General features: G+C 35.9%; 3 protein-coding genes across 4 annotated transcripts in view; 1 reads left to right on the top strand and 2 right to left on the bottom strand.

Moving 5' to 3' along the window:
* The window catches only part of LOC127626292 (forkhead box protein J3-like), a 163,658-nt gene extending 162,492 nt beyond the window's left edge, over nt 1-1,166 (bottom strand). For both annotated transcript variants that reach the window (XM_052101988.1, XM_052101989.1), the window contains exon 1: nt 985-1,166. The gene's annotated coding sequence lies outside the window, so the exon portion shown is untranslated. The remainder of the gene's footprint in view (nt 1-984) is intronic.
* Nucleotides 1,167-2,579: 1,413 nt separating this feature from the next.
* Nucleotides 2,580-7,087, top strand: ppcs (phosphopantothenoylcysteine synthetase). Its single transcript, XM_052101470.1, has 4 exons — nt 2,580-2,721; nt 3,695-4,237; nt 4,334-4,437; nt 6,242-7,087. The coding sequence occupies exons 2-4, from the start codon at nt 3,697-3,699 to the stop codon at nt 6,560-6,562; spliced, it is 966 nt and encodes a 321-aa protein (XP_051957430.1). The 5' UTR covers nt 2,580-2,721; nt 3,695-3,696; the 3' UTR covers nt 6,563-7,087.
* Nucleotides 7,088-7,127: 40 nt separating this feature from the next.
* Nucleotides 7,128-15,499, bottom strand: utp3 (UTP3 small subunit processome component). Its single transcript, XM_052101469.1, has 16 exons — nt 15,335-15,499; nt 15,105-15,195; nt 14,954-15,010; nt 14,810-14,866; nt 14,598-14,724; nt 14,317-14,385; nt 14,097-14,218; nt 10,121-10,273; nt 9,946-10,017; nt 9,751-9,791; nt 9,556-9,652; nt 9,307-9,429; nt 9,083-9,213; nt 8,943-8,997; nt 7,457-7,564; nt 7,128-7,364 (listed from the first exon to the last, which is right to left on the bottom strand). The coding sequence occupies exons 1-16, from the start codon at nt 15,349-15,351 to the stop codon at nt 7,275-7,277; spliced, it is 1,410 nt and encodes a 469-aa protein (XP_051957429.1). The 5' UTR covers nt 15,352-15,499; the 3' UTR covers nt 7,128-7,274.
* Nucleotides 15,500-17,217: the final 1,718 nt, after the last annotated feature.

The raw sequence follows: 17,217 nt of genomic DNA, 5'->3' as shown, positions 1-17,217 counted from the left end.
ATTCACTGAAAAAGGTCTATAGTTTTGGTAGCCTATGATCTACTAAAATAAAGCATTAAACGTCATGTTTGCGCTTAAATTAAATACAAGTGTAACCGACAGAAACGGTGCGAGAATTTTCCGCACTTTCTTTTTAATCCTGTACATTATATGCACTTTATTATCATGCAGTAGCTGGAAGCAGCAACACACTGACGTTATGATTGATGTATGCAGTGATAAAAATCACACAGCCTCCCATCGAAATCTGAATCTGACAAATGTTGGACAGCATTTGTAACAATTACCCATATGTATTATTTATTTATTTATTTGTTGGTTAAATCTGCAGATGAGCTTTCAGTTAATGGAGCCTCTGCCAGTCTAATTTTTTATTTCTAAATCGCAAGCTACAAGGAAGCAATGTCCTCCTCTGGCTTTGTCATATAGTGATAAATAGCGCGAAAATTCATGCTATTGCTCCGGAATTTGCCAGGTCGTAAAGTCGTGTACGACTGCACCTGTACGATTATCAGATAAACTGACTCGTAACGTGTGCTAGTGCTCACGACCTTCCGAGTGTCACAACTCGCACCGTGTACGCCCGGCTTAAGTTTCAGTCACAAATACTTCAAGGTTGGCACGTCAGAAGCCTGTCAGATAACCGAACAAACAAAAGGCGAGCTGAAGTAAAGCTGGCTGCTAATTAGCCGCTCACTATCGCTACTTGTCTGGCACAAGAATATTGGCGGCTAGCTGGCTGGCTAACTAAACAACTTCTCCCTGTGACAGCAGAGCTCTTGGTGTCCCCACCTGCCCCCAACCGAACGCAGCAGCAGCAGCAGCAGCAGCAGCAGCATACCACTGAAGGCCTGAGCGTCCGTCATTCCCCTTTTCCCTCAGAACTTTAGCGCCACACAACTAACAGTTAAAGTCGTCCATTTTTCGCGGGCCCTGACTTCAACTTCGCGAGCTCGTATCATTCACCCGCTCGCACTCACTCACCCGGGCTTGTGTCAGCTGCTGGAGGCCAGTCCAGGTCTGTCAAAATCAGTCCCCTCCACTTCCTTTTTTTCGAGCACAGCTCCCTTTCTCTTCTCGAAATAAGCCTCAGCTCTGCGTGTTTGTCGAGGGTTGGAGACCCGCAATCCCTTTACCGGTTTGTCCGTGACGTCTCTTCGCTTCACTGTCTCTCTCTCGCGCTCGTTCGTCTTTCTCTCTGAATAGCCAACATCCGGGCACCGAGCGGTTGCATGCGCGGATCAAAATTCTGGAACTACTTTTGGGCATGAGTCGAAGAACGGCTGTACCAAGCTGCGACAGGGTTTGCATCCGAATAACCACGGAAAGTAGTTCCTTCAGGAATGTTGTGTACAAGAATATTGTCTCCATTATTGTCGATACTATTGTCGTTAATGACAATCACAGTCACCATTATCATAAGCATAAACATAAGCGGTTATTGGATTTTCCCTTTATTATTTTTGGTTTATGGTTTCCAATGTGGTTTGCCAGTTCCTCAAACGGTATACTACAAATCAATTGCTGTCCACAGTAAAAGTATAATAATATCTTGCAGTTTCACTGAATGAATATTTGTATACATATAATGTAATTTAAAATACCAAGCAATCATAATGATGCATAAATACTTTAATTAATTAGGGGCTTTCAGTGCATTGCAATAAAATGTGTCATTTCGTATTGTTTGACAATGCTGCCCCCTGTTAACATGGAGGTTAAATACTTGTTTTTACTTTTTTAGTTCCAGCTTTTGGGTTTAATCAGAGACTGTAAAGCTAGAAATACTTTGGTGTTTATTCCAAATTACAAATAAATGTGTTACTGTAATTTAATTACTTTTTAGAAAAAAGTAAGTTGTGTAATGCATTACATTTTAAATTATTGTAATCAGATTACAGTTACTGATTTTTTAAAAATAAATATAATTACTTTTAAGTATATTATTGGCTTATATTTATTTATAATATATTATTTATGTAGAATACATTAATTATGGCCCATTACAAGTGAAGGAGAAATGTGGTGTGAGGTGCTAAATGTATGACTTGTGGGTAACAATAAACAATGAAGAAATATAGACATTATTTTGAATTTGCTGAGTGGAAAAGTGTTTTAGAAAGTAACTTAAAAGTAAAATAATTAGTCATGTGATTACTTTTTCTAAGAAGTAATTATTAAAATATTCTGATTTTAATTTTAGAGAAATAAGAATTCTTTTGTAGCAGATTACTATTTTTAAGTAGCTTACCTAAGACTGTTTAGTTCACATTTTGCATTTCAAATTCCTTAAATCTACATTAGAATTTTATATTTTAATATGTTAGACGGATAATTATAACAGTGCTTATTAACATACCGCATGATAGTACTTATTATACTTTCCATCGTTTAGTCTATCTATGTTTTCATATGTTCTTTTTGTAGAATAATACGCCAGTTGAGGTTTATGTTACCCTTAAAATCATCCTCGAATTTTATATTTCCACGACTGAAAATGCTTTTTAAACTTTTATTTTAAAATGTCTATGACTGCCCTCTGGTGTAGCCAATCACAACAGCTACGTTGCGCATGCGCACACGCATTAGAAATCGTACTAAGTTGTGGGAAGTCGTATTTCTTTGCGGTCACTTTCACTGTTCAAGTTTATTAGGGTTATTCGCCAGTGTCATATTCTTCCTAGTTTTATTTAAGGTGGTTTATTCAACGAGTGTCAACAGGTAAAGACCTCGTTTTTATTATGTTTATTTATGCATACCTGCTCGATAATAAGAGCTAGAATTTTGTTTTTACGCAGCAGGTTGGTTTAATTCGCATGTTAACAGATGATAATTATACATTACTTACATTTTGATTTGTATTATTTTAGTCGTGGTATAAAATCAAGAAAATTGTCATTGCTCTTGTCTTGACGCTGCTTAAAAGCATATAACACAGGCATTTGCTCTAGATGTTTTCACCTGACCTTCACTTTATAGTTGAGTAATTTTGCTACTGTTTGTTGTGTTTTCATATTGTGTTGGTGCTGGATATGTTATATTAGGTGATTTTGTTGTGTACATGTTTTATTCCTGCCAAAATGTAATTCCATACCACAATACTAAATTCTCAGTAGTTACTGTTCCCTCTTGCCATCCCAGATGTGTATGACTTTCTTTATACTGCTGAACACAAACAAATATTTTTAGAGGAATATCTCAACTCTTTAGGCCCATTCAATGCAAGTGAATGGTGGCAGATTCTTGAAGCTGCAAATAGTATATAAAGGCAGCATAAAAGTCTAATATATCTATATCTATATACTCTATAAATGCATGTTCCTATGCACGTTCACAAGAGTTCTCCTGCTTTCTGTTTGAAGATTTGCATTCTTCGTGCATATGGAGATTTATAAAAAAAAAATAATATATATATATATATATATATATATATATATATATATATATATATATATATATATATATAAATATTGTTCTGTTTCTCACCCACACCTATCATGTTGCTTCTAAAGATATCGATTTCACCACTGGAGTCTTATGGATTACTTTCATGCTTTATGTGCTTTTGGAGCTTCAGACCTACAGATATTTTTGTAAAAGTCTTTGTGTTCAACAGAAGAAAAACACCCACATCTGGGATGGCTTGAGGGTAATTGAGAGAATTAAAATTGTGTGAACTATCCCTTTCTTTCAGAAATGTGTACAATGGCCCATTCTGACCCCTCAGCCTCAAGTGTAGTGGATGGAGGACTGTCAGATGAGTTTGCGGTCCCCTCTCATGTGGAAGACGTCAAGAAACTCATGGCTGAGTTTGCAGAACGTCATGGATCAGCCGGTCGCAGAGTAGTTCTGATCACCTCAGGAGGCACCAAAGTCCCTCTGGAATCCCGAACAGTACGTTTTCTGGACAACTTCAGCAGTGGTCGACGTGGGGCATCCTCTGCTGAGTATTTTCTTTACTCTGGCTATGCAGTGATCTTTCTGCATAGGCATCGGTCTCTCTATCCATACTCTCGACTGTACACAGGTCTCAATTTACTGGACAGCCTAAGATTAGAGACTGATAAGGACACTAGTCAGGTTCTGGTGGATCAGAAGGCACTTCCAAATATTGCAACTGTTCTAAAATGCTATCAGGCAGTTAAGGCAGCCGGATTACTGTTGCCAGTGGAATTCAACACCTTATCAGAGTACCTTCATCTTCTCAAGGCTGCAGCACAAGCATTAAGCTCCATAGGTGAACAAAGTCCATCCCTTTTTTCTTACTTGCTTACTTTAGGCTGACATTATATTTGAAGAATCCTAGTTATATTGCTTAATTTTTTCCTCCTAGGGTCCAAGGCTATGTTTTATTTGGCTGCTGCGGTCTCTGATTTCTACATCCCAGCGTCTGAAATGCCAGAACACAAAATTCAATCGTCTAATGGACCACTTCAGGTGTGGTATAATAAAGATGAATGTTCATTCTGTCTGCTAGGCTACATTTAGTTCTGTAGTAACATTTAGCTGGCTCCTACCAATATATGACTAAGTCAAAAGGGGATCCGCTAAATTTATATGTGCCGATTCTGTGGAACTGATTTAAATATGGTCAAATGTGCTAAATGGAACTAAGAATACAATGGAATTGGCATGACTAATAAGCAGACATGGGGACTTGTGACTTGGTGACTTGGACTCGAGTCGACTCGAGTCGCTATTTTTATGACTTGTGACTTGACTTGACAAATAATAAAATACTTGAGACTTGACTCGGACTTGGAAGTTAAAGACTCGGGACTTGAGACACGAAGACTTTAATGACTTGAGTGTTAATCACATCATGTTTCAGTTTGAATATAAAATATATAAATTATTTAAAAAAATAAAGTTGATCCAGCTGGAGCGCAGGCTGAGAATAGTTTTGTCATGACTGGATCACGACACTATAGGCTATCATCAGCCATGCCCTCTCGTACCTTACGCACACCACGCCCACTTAGATCAGATAACACATCAACATGTCAGCCGGAGGGGTAACGTTACCGAGGGTCATCGCTTTCGGCTTCAAAAATTATTATCAAGATGGCAAAAGACGAACAGCGCTTTGCAAGACATGCAACGTTAAGATCGCGGACAGCCAGATGACAACCTCCAATTTCGTCCGCCATTTGAAGAGCCATTCTGCCCAGTAAGTGCTTGTCAATTTGTTAATTTTATCTGGTTAGTTGGTAGTTAGCTAATGTAATAATAGCAGGGTTCCCACGGGTCCTTGAAATCCTTGAAAGTTTGTGAATCTGAAAAATAAAATTCAAGGCCCTGGAAAGTTCTTGAAAATAAACATACATAGATACAGGTCCTTGAAAGTGCTTGAATTTATTTTGTGCAAGAAGTTTTCTGGGAAAAAAAAATCTGTCCATTAATTTTTTATTTCGCCAACACTTCGTGGCTTATGCTGCATACTAGCCTGCTTGATTTACGTTAGTTACGCGCATTTACGTTAAGTGTTTCCCGCGCGAGGTACTTTGTTTTGTACGTTGCCATGACGTTCACGCGCGCTGGTACCACAACGTTTCCCACTCACAGACATTGCAAAAATAGGCTTATGGATATACTCTGTGTGAGTGAGTGAGTGAGTGAGTGTGAGAGCGAGAGAGAGTGTGTGAGAGAGAGAGAGGAGAAATGTAACAAAGTTTAATTTTAATGTATGTAACTGTGTTTGAGAGAGAGAGAGAGAGGGAGGTGTTCAGAGAGGAGTCTGTTGGATGTTAAGCTGTTATTTGTTTTATGGACACAGTGTTGAAAATTTAAAACATTTCAAACACTGTTGGCAGAAGTGAAAAATAAATAATTTTATGAAGTTACAATTTTGTTTGATTCCATGATGTATTTTACTGAACATGAGTATTGTAATTTACTGACAGTTACTTATATCTTGTCTTTTCACTTTTATTATGATCAGATTCTGCAGGTAAAATTACAATAATAAGGTGACTTGACTTGGACTTGACATAGCCTGTGACTTGACTTGCCCAAGAAAAAAATACTTGGGACTTACTTGAGACTTGAAGGTTAAGACTTGAGACTTGCACATGTGTGACTTGGTCCCATCTCTGCTAATAAGCTAAAATAGTATATACTGTATATGAACACACAAGGGGAATGGCGGGCGTTCCAATTGTGTGGAAATCTGCAGGGCTTTATGGCATCTGATTGTTTATATTATTCAAATGTTCTTGTTGTTGTTGTTTATATTTTTCAGATAAGTATGAAAATGGTTCCCAAGATGCTAAACCCATTGGTGAAGGACTGGGCACCTCAAGCATTTGTTATATCTTTCAAGCTAGAAACAGACCCATCGATCCTTTTGGAGCGAGCACGTCGTGCCTTAGACATTTACAACCACCAGGCAGTGGTTGCGAATGTGCTGGACACGCGGCGTGGTTATGTGGTTGTTGTCACCAAGGACACGCAACATGAGTTGGTTCTTACAGATGAGGAAGTGCAGAAAGATGTTGAGATTGAGGAACGGATTGTGAGCAATCTGACCAAAGCACACAGTCAATTTATGTCTCAAGTATGAAACATTTTGCTGTGGTTTCTTGGCATCTGGGCTCAAGCTGTTTTTGAGGCAGATCTAGGATCAGATTGTTTTGATGTTTGTAATCTGAGCTGTGGTTCAGATTTGGACAGTGAGAGTCTGTTGCCATCTCTGATATGCAAGTCCACAAGTTCAGAATGCTTTCCGCTGTGAAATATGGATGTATGCTTGGATGGGTTTAAGCTATCATTATAAACATGCCTTCTAGATAATCTTAATATCATAAATCAGACGTTGAGTCGGTCTGCAACAAATCACACAGTGGGCCTTATTCATGAAACATGAGCAAAACAAATTTGTAAGTAAATAGTTTGTAAAACCATTCTTGCATAAATTACAGCATTCAGTTCAATGTAGCAGTTTATGCAAGAATGGGTTTATGAATGATATACACAGAAATGTGTTCTGCTTGTAAATAAGGGCCAATGCTTTTAGTTAGTACGCAAGTGAAGGTAGTATATATAAACTGTTTTTCCAATAAACACAATATTCAATGTTTTCTTGTCCATTTTTATGTTTATATATATATATATATATATATCGTTTGGGGAGAAAATATAAAAAATGTCTGATTATATTTGGTAAGTTTATTTCATATTCATTTACTTTTTGAGCAGTTGTAAATAACATCACTTCCAACAGTAGAACACCAGAAGTAAATTTGATCATATCATTCCAGCTTGGTTGAGATTTATCATTTGAGTTTGACACTCCTCTTAACTCCAGCACGAATACCAGACCATTCGCCACTATATCTCGTCTCCTCGTGCCGCACCTCACGAACCTGAAACAAATATTCTGAGTTCAGTATCTAATTTGAATATGAACTCACATTTTACAGGCTTGGAGTATACAAATTAATCTGTTAACACTTACTTGACCCTTCCTACGAATCTGTGCACGTCTGAACTTCTCTCTGTGTTTGACCCTGGGATTCCGATCAATCTTCTTCCTCTTGGGTGTGAGCCCTTTGTTCTTGGACATCTTTTGGCAAAATAGACATATATTAGAACACTGTCTGTAATTAATATAGTTTAAAATGTTAGTGGTACATAGGAAAATTACTGTGACGTTCAGGTAATAATAATGGTTTCACAACACTTACTTTCTAACACAAACTCCAAGAGCTTTAAAGCTACATCCACCAAACTTGGCACAGACCTTCAGACTGTTCTGACTTAAGCCTGATTTATACCATGGAAGAAGCCAAACCTTTTTCTCCTGGACAAACTAAAAGCTACATGCAACATAGTTTTAAAATGTGTTTGTTGAGGGTGACGTCACGGAAGATGGTCAACTCTCTGTTGGACGACACATCAGGTAAGCTGTCTTGAGGGACAAGCTTCGAAGTTATCCATTTTAATGACAGAATCCTAGGTAACTGTAAGAGCCATAAGTTATGTGTTTCTTTATATAGATGTGGAACAAATAATTGTGTGCATTAAGCATTGTTAATTATAAGTAAATAATTTTATATGTGCAATACAATATTTCTAAGCAACAATGACGTCATGTCCGGCAATGACGGTTAGTTTTTTGTGATGCAATCTGGGAGCGATAGTTTTTTTGAACGTGTAACATTTTGCCAGTTAATTTTGTTATTAAACTATATCTAAAAGAAGTTACTGGACTACTGAATGTTATTCGAGTTCAAATCACGCTCACACAGAAAGCAGCAGCAACAAGAAGAAAATTTGGACGGACTGCTATCACAGTAACAACTCCTCAGCTGGCACGTGCAATTGTAAATAGAGTCACATAGTCACTTCAAAACCACACCCACAATTCGTTTTAACCAATCAACAACACTCTTCGACCAGCAGAGTTCTCTTAGGTCAAGAATTTCAGAGATTAACACGACCAGGAGAAATATCACCAAATGAACACATTGTCAGAACAATAACGTCACTGCATTTCGTCATCATATGTAGGCGAACTAAGCAAAGCCTGTTTGCCCAGAAAGTATAAATTAGCCTTTAGTGTGCTATGCCTTTTCTAACAAATTTGACTTTTTTTGCATAGCAGGCGATCAAATTCACATAAAAAGAAATCACATAATCGAGCCAACAGAATCTTGTTAATTAAAATTCCAAATGTCAAAAATTCTGATATAAACACACAAAGGCCTTTGATTTGCTTTAAGTTGCTCTCTATCATCTATGTAACAGTCTGTCTGACTATCTATCTAGCTGGTTGTCTTATTGTAATATCTGTATAACCATCAAATTTTAACCTTTTAAAATTAGTGTAAAATTTAGACAAGGCGTTGTCAAGCCATTTTGTCTTGAAACTTTACCCACTAGTCACTTTGAAATTATATTTGTGTATCAGCTCCATGTACAGTTAAACCACAACATTTCACCTGATGGGTAATTCTTCTTTTAGCATCTCCTGCCATTTCTTCCTCCTCCATTGTTCTGTAAAAAGAGTCAGTGACAGTAAGGCTTCTGAAGTTCTCTGCATGTCAAACCACAACGGCTGATGTATTGTAAACACACTCACCCTTCCTCATTCTGTATCTCCTTCTTCCTCTTGAGTTTCTGCTTCTCTGCCATGGCATTATAGAAGCGCAGATTTGCTTCTTCATCAGAGTCAGATACCTCGGCTTCTTCCAACCCAGCCTCTCCTGACACCTAAAATGAAGACAGATCAGACTCAGAAAATAAATGTCACAAGTCAATGCTACAACTAACATAATTGTATAATTAAAAGCAAAAAGTAGTTACAATGGTTTTGATATGTTTGCTGCCCGCTGATCTTTTTGTAGTCCAGTCTGGCTGGTCTCCAGAGAGAAGCTGACGCAGTTGAGGAGCCAGTCTAGCGTCTACCACGGCTAGTTCATTTATCAGCTGTGAAAGTGAACATGAGATTAAGTTTTGCTTCCAAAAAACAGCCAAACTGCTGAGATGGGAAAAGCATCTATTAAAAAAAATAAGAATACCTAGAATAAAAAGGGTTCATGTAGTTGTACTTACATTCCTGTAGGTCAGCAGTCTCTCAATTACAGGATGGTTATGTGCTGGAATTCGCTTTGCTTTGAGAACTAAATAAAAACTAATGTTTGTGCAGTAACTGGGGAAAAAAGGGCATAATCATATTAAAATACTGTTATTTAATGTGAAACTATAGAAATCTCAGAGTATACTAAAACATGTTGAAAATGAACATACTTGAGATAAAGTTGCTGTTTGGTAATGAGGTAATTTGCACCCTAAAGGATTGATATAAAGCAACAACAGATTTTGATCAAGCAATACTCTTTAAATTAGCATACATAAATGTTTAATAACCCAAGTAGAGACTCATAGTCCAATTAATTACTAAAAAGTGTTATTAGCTGTAATATTACAGTTGATTTAACTTACCTTTCCAGGAGGAATCTGCCCATTTTTGACCATATCCACAAGGGGCTGCACCTCATCCTTCAACTCTGTAAGCTGATCATGAAATGTAAAGTCATATTTTTTAATATAACCGCAGTCAGTGAAAGCGAAATCGAAATCTTGTGATGCAAACAGTTCTTGCAAGCACTAAAAGTACCTTTGCTTTGAAGTCCTGAATAAGTTCCAATAACTCTGGTGACTCTTTCTTTAGCAGTTTCAGCTTTTCCTTCTGTGACATTGTCTTCAGGTCCTTCACAATCCTTTCCTCTTTTTCAACTGCCTTTTCTGCATGAACCTCTGCTGCAAACTCCTAAAAGACCACAGGAGTAGTACAAAGACTTTGTGTGACCTAATGCAAACACCTGGGCCTGTATTTACAAAAAATCTTAAGGCTAAAAGTTGCTCCTAACGTGGAATTTTAGGAGCAACTCTTAAAAACTAGGGACTAAACTCCTAATTTTAGTGCTCGTAAAAATTTTCATCTAAGAGTAATTCATGAAGCATTTTAATGCTAAAAGTAGCACCTAAAGCCTCCTGAGGACTTCTAACTCCCTAAGAGTAAATCACAAACGATCCGAAGCTGCTGTCCTCTGTCCACATTAAAAAAAATATATTAGAATATTATTATTATTCAAATCACATTTTAATCCACAATTAAGGGAATTTAAGCTAATATACTGTATAAATTCCATGAACTTTCATGGAAAGTTTGTCTCAACTGTTTGTGTCATTCAGTTTAACTAAATTCCAAGCGTCACTCTGTGGGTTTCCATCCAACAATTTTTATGTGCATTTTTGAAACTGTGCATAAGAAATCCTGAATGGACACGCTTGATATGCGAATAAATGTTTTAAATTTGCTTAAAATTTAATGCGCTAGGAGGTGGTGGATTTTCTCGAATTTTGCATTAGTTAAAATTAGAGGTCGACCGATATATCTGTTTTGCGATTAATCGGCACCGATAATCATTTCTGGAACTAACGGTAATCGTCAAAAAATCCACACCGATAATTTTCCCCCGTTGTGTCTGGTGCTGGAGTGGCTGGGAAGAGTGCGCTGTTGTTATACAGTATGAGAGCGGCCTCTAGAGGCTAAATAAAAACTATCACTGCTGCCTCGTGGTGGTTGTTTTGACACGTGAGACTGCACAATGACTGCAGCGGAACACTGCACGGAGCTGAACAATGCAGATTTAAAACACCAACAACAAAAATGTATGTATAAAGTACACATTGTCATATCATTATAAAGTAATTAATTTCTTGAATAGATGCTGCATTAATAGAGAACAGCAGTATGTTTTCAGACCAAGCTGAGAGGACGCTAACATTAAAGCTAACCTCAGGCGGTTAGAACAATGTGACAAAAAACATGCAAGTCCTACGCAAATGTTTAACTAAAATGTATTATCATCTATTTGCATTAGATTATATCCAGTCACATTTATGATTTCGCCAGCTAAGTTGTATATTTAAAGGTAGTGATAGATTTGAGAAAAATATCTTCATGCAGTCAAGTGAAACGTATAAACAAATCGGAAACACATCTGATTTTTATTAATTTTTTTATTAGATTAGATAATCATCAAGTGATCTGTGTGTGTGACAAGTTTCTCACTGAGAATTTAAACGAGCGTAACAGCCCAAAATACAAACAAAAATATCACTGAATCTTATAGAAGCGTTAAAAAAAGCTTACGACATTGCAATTCACTAGTTTGCCCTAGTTTCAAATTAAAGACCCCTCACCAGAAGTGAAGTGATCGTTGTCTTGGTTTTAGGGTATTAAAGAGTGTTTACCTCATGCTTTTCACAAGAAGAGAAACCCTAAAGCATGTAACATATAAAATACAGCATGTAAAATGCTGTGTACGTACTGTTCATTGTTAGTTGATGTTAATTTCAACATTTACTGAATACATAAAAATAAATAAATAAATAAATAAATAATTCTCTCTCTTAACATCAATTAATGCATTTACAATATTGTAAAGTGTGACATACCAATGAAATTCACACATTTGACCTGTAATATTTTAATGATTTTCAGATGGCAAAGGTTTTAAAGAAATTACCAGTGTGGGAGTATTTCACTGATGTGTCACCAGGAAAAGCGTGTAATAGTAGTTAATGCAACCAACATGGAGTCATCTCAAGCACAACCATCCAGCAGTGTATATCTTTTATTTACTTTAATATAGTTCATATATTTATTTGAAGAAGTCCAAAACATTTTTTTCAGTCAGTCAGTACTTTTTTATTTTTGTAATAAAGTTCAGCTTTTTTACTTATTTAACTTTAAATGTTGTTTTTTCATTCAGTATCACTTTGAAAAACTACCAGCACCATAATCGGTTATCGGCTTGTCTTTCCAACTTAGTTATCAGCAAAATCCTATATCGGTCGACCTCTAGTTAAAATGTGCATTAAGGTGATGGAAATGGTTTATTCGCAAAACGATGATGTGTTTTGACCATTCGTGCATGTGTTATGAGTGTGCGATAGCTTGATGTGACCAGCACACCGAAGAGTCCGACCTTGGCACACAATTCTTTGAGCATAGCTCTAGTCATTTGGAAGTGTTTAACCCACAGCTGGCCGATAAAGTGGGTCCTCACAATCTGCCAGAACAGTTTAAGAGCGAGTGTTCCCAGGTATGTGGAGACTGGCGGTGTGTGTGTGCATTGCAGCTATTTCAGCCCAAATTATATCAGATTACACTTATTCTGTGGTGTCTCTGGATGCATAAAACTGTCCCCAAAGCAGGGACAGCTCATTCAGCTGCTCCATCATGACGAGGCAGCTCCCTCATGATAATGCGCATTACGTAGTGGATGGAAACCTGCAACAATTCATATTTTTAGAAATGTGCTTAAAAAATGCTAAATATTTTGGATGGAAACCCAGCAAGTCGCACCGCGGAGATCCTGTCTAGGAGAGCATGTGAAGCGCTCTGACGCATGCACTGTCAGCACAGGCAAACTCCCGCAAAAATAAAAACTAACAAGTATAAATAGTGAATGATAGTGAATGAAAAATGCTCTGGTTTCACTTTAAACGATCGTGTAATGGCAAATGTTCCTGGTTCATACATGCAGTGACACACAGTGACAAAGAGGAGGAGAGGCATATAAAATTACATATAAAATGATATTTTATTTTTTATTTAATATGTTAAAAAAACAAGTGTAAATGTAAAATGGACCAAAACTAAAGTTGAGCAAAAAAAGAGATATAATTTAAATATTTAGACATTTTTATATTTACAACAATTTTCATGTTATTCATAAGTTTTTAAAGCCTTAAAAAGGAAATCATAGTTTATTCCTATTTTCTTATTTTATTCATATATTTTATAATCATGAAAGGCCTACGCCCAAATCACAATTGCATCAATGTATATTAATAATATAATATTATAATGTTGACATTGACCTTTACATTTTTTTTTTGCCCGAATCACGAGGGTGTTTTCATTATTGCAAACTTAGTTAGTGATCCAGTTACCTCTACTAAAAACTGAAACAACACAATTACACCAGAGATAAAGGTTTTGACAACACTGTGCTCCCTGGACACATCAAACTAAAACCGTGTAGTGTGGATCTGTCCATAATTCATAGCTTATTTTTTCCTGTGGATGCAAGCTCGCTGCAGAGAAAAAGGGGGCATTCACAGGGAATCACAGGCAATCGCGGGGCAACCTGGTGTTTTCATGCTGATAACGGGATGCATGCTCGTTTCATTACATCAACACAAGATGAAGAACTGTTCATCAACCAAAAAAATATATTATACGCATGTATTTTTGAACATACATACATATATATATATATATATATATCATTCTCTGTCTTGCTGACAAATAGCAGTTCCCTGACTACCAATCACTGTGGGTGATTTAAAATAGCGTGTTAATAAAAGTGACATCATCCATAGCAATGAGGTCAACTCATCCTTCCTCTTAAGATTTCCTTAGTAAAACTTGCTCTTGGCAGTTTTGTGAATAGGTTTTAAGCAAAAACTCCTAACTAGGAACTCTTTTGAGACCACCTAGTGGTAAGATAAAAATCTTTATGAATGCTGGCCCTGAACTCTACAGATGCCTTTAGAATATTAAGGAAACACTGTACCTCAAGCAGGTTGAGATCATAGTCTTCCTCACTCATGTTGGCTGCCAGTCTCTTCTGAATGTTTTTGGCTTCTTCTTCCTCTTCTTTGTCCTCTGCTTCAATCTCTTCAAGAGATTTGCCCTCTGCAAAATATATGACTCAAATATGCTTTCCAGAAAGAATAAAGTTAAATCTTACACATATTACCTGAATTATATAGGATGTAAAAACAAATGCTTACTTGTGGCGATATAATCAGAATCATAGAAAATCTTCTTTCTTTGTCCCCAAGCCATATCATTTGGGAGATCTAGAAGAACGGAAATGTGATTGTCAGAGTGACATTTGCTTAAAAAGCTGTGTGCATTGCTTAAAGGGGAATAAAACACTTTGCTTGAAGAGTTTAATTTAAAAAAGTTCTAAATAGGTGACATTCATTACATTATATATTAATGAGCAGAATCTAACTAAAAAGAAAAATTGAGTGGCTATTATTTTGGGTAGGTAATTTCACTATGTTACCATCATCTTTTTTCCCTTCCAGGTCACTCTCCATGTCTGCATCTTCATCATCATCATCCTCCTGCTCTCCCTCCTCCTGTTCTTCTTCCTCTTCTGAATCCTCAAGTGTCAGGGGCATGACTTCCTCCTGAAATGTATTTTTTAATCTGTTATCATCATACGTTACCAACTTCATAAACTGTTCTGAAATTATTACCAGTTTCTTACAGTACCTCTTCATCTTCATACTCTTGATCGCTGTCTTCTTGAACCCCTCCAGCCAAAAGTTTCTACAGACCAGATCCAAATGTGAAATATGTGTTTGCACAGCCTCATAATAGTTAATTCATAAATAAATAAATAAACTAATAACTCACTGAGATCTTTTCGTTGTGGAATTCGTCTATTTTATCCTCCATATATTTTGACGATTTCTGATGAAAGAAACAAAGTTAAGGTGTGTTCAATCAAAAGTTGGGAATATGAAGACTTACAGACAAATAGACAGAATTTTATCAAATAAGTTACCTTATCAGGAATCTCTTCATTTATATAAGCATCAGGATCATCACTGTCATATTGCTGCTGCTGCTTCTTTGATCTGGGCTTTTTCACAGCCCTATAGAGTTACATAAATTAATGTTGTTAAAAGTAAACCCACGTGTCGATATTAATTCGCAGAATACTTTTTAAACACAATAAAATAATTAACGGAAGAGAAAAGTAAACACTGTTTAAATTACAGAGTCTATACGTACCTTCGTGCTCTGACCATGATGTTTGCTTTTTGATGTAATTATTCTTGAAGAAAAATCGGACTGGACTCGCTTCACACAATAAACAGTATTTGTTTGATAAAACAAGACACGACTGAATAAAAGTAGATAAAACTATCCGCGTGGACTGCCCACATGCATCCAGAACCGGAAGTAAACCTTTGTTTGAGGTTGAATACTTCCGCTTTTGCATGAGTCTATCAAAATAAAAGTCGCTAAAAGCAACCACTTGTTATTGTTGTTGTTGTTATTGTTGTTGTCAAAACTCTGTCAATATAACAGAAATTAAAATATTAATAAAAAAAATGTCATTACAAAATGTAACAACACGAAAAGTGAAGTAAAGATGAAATAACAACAACAGAAAAGGAGAAAGAAAAAATAAAAGGTTATAGTGCTTATTTAAAATCGTATTTGACCAACTTACTGGCTTGAAAATATTTAGCAATTTTAAGAAATCGAGATACTGGGACAGTTGCATTTTAAAATCCAAATGAGGAGGTGTTTTTTAAAAAAAAAAAAAAAAAAAAAAAATTAAATAGCAACCACTGACATTTATGAATCAAAAATAAGAAAATAATCAAATTATTTAAAACTCAACCATTCCTCAAATATTGGACCACATTTTTGAAAATACAGGTATAGCAGATATTTTTTGTTTGTTTTGTTTTGTCTAATTGTATGTATAGGTCCAGAAGTTCTGCACCACAACAAAAAGAAGAAAAAAGTTTCTACATCAGTATTTCACATTAGGAAATCTGTTGATTGAACAAAAATATCACATTAAAACATATTTTGAGACCAAACATAGTTTAAAACAGGGACTGAAAACGTTCCAATAATGAAAAGAAAACTGAAAACAAACTTTTTTCTCTCTTTTTAAAAAAAAATGTTTTTTATGCAGAACATAACCCAAAATGGGAACAAAATCCCTTTCAATTGTTCTGGAGTGAAAACGTTAATAGCTGGTTAATAACGGTTTAATTTTGTTCAGATAATTGTTGTCATGAAACCAAAGTCTAAATGGTTTATTACTGTACATTTTTCTTCCTGTCGTCCAAAAAATGGGGCTTCACTCTGTTTAGTTAAAGAGTGATAAGCGTGCTTGTTTCTAAAGGAAACTGCAGCATCAGGCAAATTGATTTGCCTTAGTGCATGGATGTAGCCTTCTATGACACACTGCAGACCTCATAGACATATATAAATACTATGTATATATGCATGGTTAATCCAGACACAAGGAGAAATACTGAGGTAAAAAGTACATTTCCCAGTTGTTTCCAAGTTTTCTCTGAATTATTGTTAGATATGATGCACTGATGCTACCAGGTTCTGACCAAGAAGCAGATCTGCAATTAAAACAAATACTTATAATACAATAAAATAAAAATAAATATATAAAATAATGAAATAATTATAAAAGAATTATTAAATGTTTAAAATAAAATAATTCAGCCCGCATAAGATGACATTTAGTCCAAACACGCTCAAGCAGTGTGTGCATGTAGGAGAGAGAGATTTTGGCTGTTAATTGATTTTAGAGTGAAATTGTTTTAGTGTTTAGTCCCTGGTTTAAAATACTAATTAGTCTTATGGGTGGTGGAATATATAAAATATGAGATTGATTTGGGACAAATTAATTTAGTTTGATGTTCATAGCTCAGAGGTTGTGCCTCTTTATTTCTTTTGCTCACCAATAGAGGGCTTATATATCAGAACCACCTACTATGGAGAACCGAATGTGACAATATTAAAAATAGATAAATGATAGAAAAAAGTGCACTTAGAAATAAATAAATGCATTTTTAAATTGTAAATAAATTAGTATGTATTAATTTCTTTCCTTATTTATGCATTATTGTATT

This window comes from Xyrauchen texanus, chromosome 32, assembly GCF_025860055.1.
Source record: "Xyrauchen texanus isolate HMW12.3.18 chromosome 32, RBS_HiC_50CHRs, whole genome shotgun sequence".
In the NCBI taxonomy this organism is placed as follows: Eukaryota; Metazoa; Chordata; class Actinopteri; order Cypriniformes; family Catostomidae; genus Xyrauchen; species Xyrauchen texanus.
Note: the sequence above shows the minus strand (reverse complement) of the source record. Positions and strands in the feature narration are given on the sequence as shown.